We start from the raw sequence: 6651 nt of genomic DNA on the forward strand, positions 1-6651 counted from the left end.
CAAAGTCTGAGCCATAGGAAGACTCATTCCATGAAGAGTTCTTCTACCTGTGTCGAGCACACCCTTTGTTGTATGTGTTGTTTTGCAGAGGTGAGCAAGGAGCCTCGATTTAATTTTGGATGAAATTTCCTGACACTTTGAGAGTTAGTTTAGTTTCTTTGATTTTTCTCTTATCTGGAGTTCACTTGTCTGAATTTCAACTATACAGATACACAGGTAAATGTGCAACACTTATTTGTGAATTTGTTTCTGAAATTACCAAGTGTAATCCACCCTGCCCCCAGGATGTACCTTTCCCCAGCTCCTTGTGCCTCCCCCACTCCCGGATTTCCGCCTACGGTGACCAGATATCCTGATTTTATAGGGACAGTCCGGATATTTGGGGCTTTTTCTTATATAGATACCAACAGGACCCCCAACCCCCTGTCCCGATTTTTCACACTTGCTGTCTGGTCACCCTATTTCTGCCCCTGGGGTGGCCCCTGTGCCAGCTCCTTGTGCCTATTCCTTTCCCCGCAATCCCTGCCCCTGGGGTGTCCCCACCCCAGCTCCCTTGTGCCTGCCCCCCCGTGGATCCCTGCCCCTGGGCAGGAGGCTGAGAGCCATTGAACCCAACTGTAAACCCTGTGTGTGATGGAAACCGCTTCCAGCCCGGGGGCAGCAGCCCCCCCAATTCCAGCCCCTGTGCCCCTGGGGTGTCCCTGCCCCAGGTCCTTGTGCCCCCGCCCCCAGCGTGTCCCCAGGTCCTTGTGCTGGGCGGCCCGGATCCCTGCCCTGGGGTGCCCCCGCCCCAGCTCCACCCCCACCCCCGGCCGGCGGGAGGAGGCGGCCCGCGCCGGGGCTGGCGCTGGCGCTGGCGCTGGGCTGAGGAGGCCGCGCCGCGCAGGCTCCATAGGACGCCGAGCGGCCGCCCGAGCTGGAGCCGGGGATGGGGACGGGGATGGCCTGGGCCCGGGCCGCGGGGAGCTGCCTCTTTCTCCTGCTCCTCGCGAGGCCGGGCCTGCCGGCGGAGCGGCCAGGTGAGTGCGGCTGCGGGGAAGGACCTGCGGTGGGGCTGGCAGGGGCCCCTGGAAGCGCCCCCGGGCTCCCCGCACACAGGAGTCCCGAACCCGGGGGGTCCCAGCCTAGAGTCCCCAGCCCGTGTGAAGGGCAGTACTGGGGGACAGCAGCCCCCCATTCCCCAGGGCTCCCAGCACAGAGAGGTCCTGAATCCAGGGGTCCCAGCACAGACCCCAAACTTCAGGGAAGGGAAGTGCTCTGTACAGGACCCCACAGAGCTCATGAGGCTGTGTGAGCACATGGTCCCCAAAACCTTGTGTAAGGGGCAGCGCCCTGTGACAGCCGTCTGCCCCTACCTCTTCTTCCCAGGGATTAGAGCACATCATAGAGGTCCTGGATTCGGGGAGTGCACTACGGCCTTTGGCATGGGGTGCACCCTGGGCAGCAGGGCCTCAAGCCCAGAGAGCTCTCGGAATAAATGTGGGGACCCCAGGAGCTTGGACAAAGGGGAGGCCTTTGGGATGTACCTCACAAAAAGATCTAGCTGTGATTCATGATTACAAACTTGCATTTGGTTATCTGCTTTGAAAATGGCCCTTGTTGTTGAACCGAATTTGAATGAGTTATCAAAATCTCATTTATGTAAGGCATGTACTCAGTTAAGTTTCCAAATCAGGGAAACTGGTTTCTTTAAAGGCAGATATGGAAAAGATCCTTCACATCTCTGTTTTTGCCCATGGAAACCTGGAGTGTTGGAAGATCAGCCTCAGGGTTCTCAAACTTCATTGCACCACAACCCCCTTCTGACAACCAAAATTAGTTCGTGACTCCAGAGGGAAGCCTAAGCCTGCCCGAGCCGCGCCGCCCCGGGCGCGGGGGTCAAAGCCAAAGCTCCACCACCCTGGGTGGGTGTGGATGGAGGGGGAGAGCGGGAGAGCCAAAGCCCAAGGGCTTCAGCCCCGGGTGGGGGGCTTGCAACCTGAGCCCCGTGACCCTTGTGCTTCAGCTTTAACCCCGGGCCCCAGCAAGTCTAATGCCAGCCCTGGCGACCCCATTAAAACAGGGTTGCAACCTACAGTTTGAGAACTGCTGATCTACCTCATTATCTTCTGGATTGTAGAGTGTTCTGACTTTTGAGAGTATGCTGGGTTTTACCTCTTCTGTCTGAAAAAGAATCTTTATCACCATCTCAAAAGATAACGTTTTTAGTATTTTAGTCCCTGTTAGTAATTAAATAGGTGGCAATTTTTTGCCCTTTTAGCATTGTGCTGAAGAAAAGAGTTTTTATTGAGTTCTGATTGATATTTTAGTAGTATGACATGGATGTCACCTTTTTAGTTTGCATATTTTTTTTTTTGTATTTGCAAAAGACACAATGTCATATGTGGTCTAATAAAATTGAACTGAATTGATACACCGGGAGGTGCTTTCGACATGCAGACTTCAGGCAAAGGGGAGACCCCAGTGACAGGAGTTCCCCTCTTCAGGGAAACCCTGCTATCCAGACCTCTAAATCCTCAGCTAGGGGAGCACTCTTAGCAGAATGCCACAGAGGCACTTCCCTATCTCTGGCTAGGGGAGCAAAGCAACCCCCCCCTCACCCTCCGAACTTCATGTAGACACCTAAAACTTTGGTCAAGGGAGAGCTTTCTGTGATAGAAGCACCCCTACCATGGGGACTCCTGGGTCACAGCTGCCCAAAAACCCTGGGCAAGGGGGGCACTTTCTACAGGGATGCCCTCCTACCCACTCCCTGCATATGCATCCCTGAAAGCCTCTCATAAGGGGATATGCACAATGCAGCAGCCCCCAAATCCAGGAAGCTCCTCACATAGGGATCCCCAAAACCTGAGGCAAGGGAGAGTGCCCTGAATAGACTCCCTGAAACCATGGGGCGCCCAGACTGCCAATCCCCAAACCCTCTGAGTGCCTAACTGGGGATGTCTGTCTAGACTCAGGATGTGATGTGAACACCTTGTATTCACTTCTGTCCCTCAGAAACCCCAGTGTGTGGTAAAGAGGATCTTCCAGACTCATGAAGGGCATTCTATATGTAGATCCCCTCACCCTCCAACTAAACATGGGTGATGCTGTGTGTTTTGTACAGACTTCCATGAAACTGTAGAGGTGAGGGCACCCTGTGTACTCACCCCTGCAACCGCCATCACAAACCCAGAAGGTGTCATACGTACTCTTTACTACAACGGGATTATAGGGCATTCTGTGTATCAACCCACATCACAAACTTGGGGGGTGTTGTCTACACAGACCCCCCAAGAATGGGATGTGGTGGTGGTCTTTATGGATAGCCCCCTATCTCCCGCCAGCTAGGGGACCCTATATATAGAACCACCTAAAAAAGCACGAAGTGTAACCCTCTCAAACCTAGAAAGGTACCATGTGCATAAATCCCCTCCAAAAATGGGGTGGTTGAGGCGCTGTCTTATACAGACTGCTAATGCCTCACCCCAAAATATTTGAGGATAGGGAGGGGTTCCCTCGGTGCTTATATCTCAAAAACACAGGAGTAGGGGTGGCTATGCAACTTTCCTGTGTGCATCTAAACTCCCCTGTCCCCTGGATAGGGAATTGATCTTCTGTTCTCTGACATCCCTTGTTTAGTGTGCTCCTATAATGCTGATTTTCCTGTTGTGCACATGCTATGGGCTGAAATGTCTGAAGTCTGTCATCTATTGTCTCCCTGTAGTGGAAGGACATTACCCTGCCCTACCCTTTCTCTTGGATTCCTCTGTTTATCATAAACGAAGAGGTTCTTAGCTAGAGTTTCCTGGCATATTTATTGATTGGTGTTATCTGAAGCTATGACATTGATGCTGTGTGCTGAGAAACCACATTTTAATTAATTATTTGCATTACCATAGCGCCTAGGGGCCCTAGTCATGGACTAGGATCCCATTGTATTAGATCCCTTAGAAACAGGATAAAAAGATGGTCCCTACCCAAGTATAGATCCTTATACAATTTAAGTATAAGACAATAGGCAGTAGATGGATACAGACAGATGGGGGAGTACAGAAAACAGTAAGACAGTATTGAACATGGGATAAGCTGTGGTCTCAGCACACTGTTAACCTAACTGTTGTCAAGTTTTTGTAGGCATCACAGCAAAGGAGTTTCCAGGAGGATAATGAGTTAGTTTTGCAGACATTTATGGAGACCTCGTTCAAGCATGAGGGGCAGCATGGAAGAAAGCACAAAGGTGATTGTGTGAAAATTTAACAAGTGGGTGATGGAGGCTGGCATTGTGGAACGATAGAAGATGGGAATCGACATCTAGTGGCGAATGAGAGATGATAGGTAGGATGTGGTTAGGCCACAAAGGGCCTTGAAAGTGAAGACACAAGGTGCTGGTGTTTAATGTGATTGCGGGGGTGAAGCAAGCACTGCAGAGGGATGCAAAAAGAAGGGTGACAGTCAAAGCAATGGGCTAGGAGAATGATTTTTGCAGCAGCATTCTGAATGGATATGAACGGGGCAAGATTGCATTTGTCAAGGCCAGAGAGAAGGATGTTGCAGTAATCAAGACATGAGCTGATGCGAGTTATATGGGTAGATAAGAAAGGCCATTTCTTAGAGATGTTCTGCATAAAGAATTGGCCAGATTAATAGCCTGGAGGACCTAGAGAGAAGTCCTAGTCAAAGATGATGCCCAAATGATGGGCCTTAACTGGACAGCACGACTCTGTCACTATCAAGAAAGGAGGTAGTAGGGAGGGCTTGTGGGGAAGATTAGGAGCTTTTAGCCATATTAAGCTTGAGCTGACAGCTACACAACCATGAGGAGATGTTAGAGAGAGAGGCCAAGATTTTTAGATTGGGCAGGAGACGGGTTTGGAGTGTAGCAGTATATCTGTGAGTCACATGATTATGTTGCTGTTATCTTTCCCCTTCCCTGTCTCATTCCTCCTGTGTCTGTTTCTTTCACTTGCTATGTTTTCAGGGTAGGTTGTAAGCTGTTTGGGGTAGACTGAATCCTAGTGCAGAAGACTGAGTAAGTGTTGGTTTGGTGTACCCTCAGAATAGCAACAGCATGTCAGAGGTGGGCAGGACCCCCATTGAGATAGGAAGATGGCTTAGCGGCAAAAAGAAGAGACGGTTCACACTTAAAGCCCTAAAAGTGCAGATGTTCTTTCAGGATACAGCTGGGGGGAGGTCGAGGGGGACGACACTAAAGGATGTATGGAGGAGAGGGGTTTGGAGCTGTAGGCTAAAGTGAAGAGGGAGACTTTAATGGTAGAGATCAGGGCTTAAATTCAGCTGGAGCTGTCCAGAGTGGAGCTCCAGTAAATATTTGCAACCCCCCTGGAGTTTTTATAGCATGTTGCAGAGCATGGGGGGGCTCCAGGAAATAATCTATAAGAATTTAAGCTCTAGTAGAGATGCAGAGGTAATGGCTCAGAAGTGGAGAGTTTTGAACAGACTGAGCAGCACCAGTAAAAGAGCAATCAGGAACAGTCTTAAATGATGTGTCTTTTGAATATTTGTTTCTAATGTTAGAATGGTCAGTTCTTCTTGTGAGGGCTAACAACTCAGTTCCTGCCTGCAGTTGTGGAAAATACTGTCCACCACAGAAGTGTTTTTATCAAATGTTTGTGTGACTACTAATTATCTTCTAAGAGTTCAGTTCAACTAGTCATCATCTACGTGTCAACAGAGGAAGATAATAGCTTTCCTGTGGCTCAGACCTCATTATAAATAAGAGGGGAGAAACACTGAAGACTTCAGGGGAAATTGAAAGCCAGGAACTACTTATTTTATTATATCAGGTCACCATGAATGGTTTCTTCCACCTATAATGTGATTATTTTGAACACACCCAAATAAATAGACGGAAGTTGGAGCGTCACTCGGAAACTGATGATAAGTCACTGAGGAAGCCATTATCACAAAAAGATGTACATTAGTAAATGCCATCAGTTATGAATGTTGGGCATTATTTTCCCTACCTGTACCCCTAGAAAGATCAAATATTAGTCTAATATAGTAGTAAAATGTTCTAACATTGCGTGGGAGAGGAGCTATGCCTCGTGCTTACTAGAGTTTCTGACTTTCAGGGTTTAGTTTTTTCCCTGATATTTGGAGTCTTATACCAATTCTGACTTTCTAACTACATATTTTATCAATTAAAAAAGTTATTTTCAAAGCACATCTCAACATTTATGCTCTGAATTTTCCTGGCAGTTGCAATCTTCAGTTATGAGAATTCTCTTGTTTAACACATGAAAATTGCTGAGCTGCCTTAGAGAGTTCCCTCCGTCTCAGCAACACAGATGAGGACAGAACTCAGCAGAAAAGTCAGGGGATAGGAGGTTGTTTTCCCCTGTAGTGGAATAAAAGGAGGAAGAATAAACTTAAAAATAGTGAAAATTGGTTCTTTCAGTGCTTATTTAAAAAAAAAAAAGAACTTTTGAAAATTTACTTTATGGTAGCTTAACACTGGAGAAACATAACTGCTGGCTTTACCTGAGCTTTATGGGACCTTGAGTTATGTGGTTAACATTAAATATCTTGGTGTATATCAGGGGTCGGCAACATTTGGCACGCAGCTTGCCAGGGTAAGCACCCTGGCGGGCCGGGCCAGGCCAGTTTATTTACCTGCTGACGCAGCAGGTTCGGCCGATCGCGGCCCCC

The 6651-nt window shown here is 48.6% G+C and overlaps 1 protein-coding gene across 1 annotated transcript in view; it reads left to right on the forward strand.

The window, feature by feature from the left end:
* The first annotated feature begins 904 nt into the window (after positions 1 to 904).
* ADAM9 (ADAM metallopeptidase domain 9) overlaps positions 905 to 6651 on the forward strand; it is a 51842-nt gene continuing 46095 nt past the window's right edge. The window contains exon 1 of the mRNA XM_026657460.1: positions 905 to 1019. Within this exon, the coding sequence (XP_026513245.1) occupies positions 929 to 1019 (91 nt within the window). The 5' untranslated portion in view covers positions 905 to 928. The remainder of the gene's footprint in view (positions 1020 to 6651) is intronic.

This window comes from Terrapene carolina, unplaced genomic scaffold, assembly GCF_002925995.2.
Source record: "Terrapene carolina triunguis isolate 2854851 unplaced genomic scaffold, T_m_triunguis-2.0 Scaffold53, whole genome shotgun sequence".
Lineage (NCBI taxonomy): Eukaryota > Metazoa > Chordata > Testudines > Emydidae > Terrapene > Terrapene triunguis.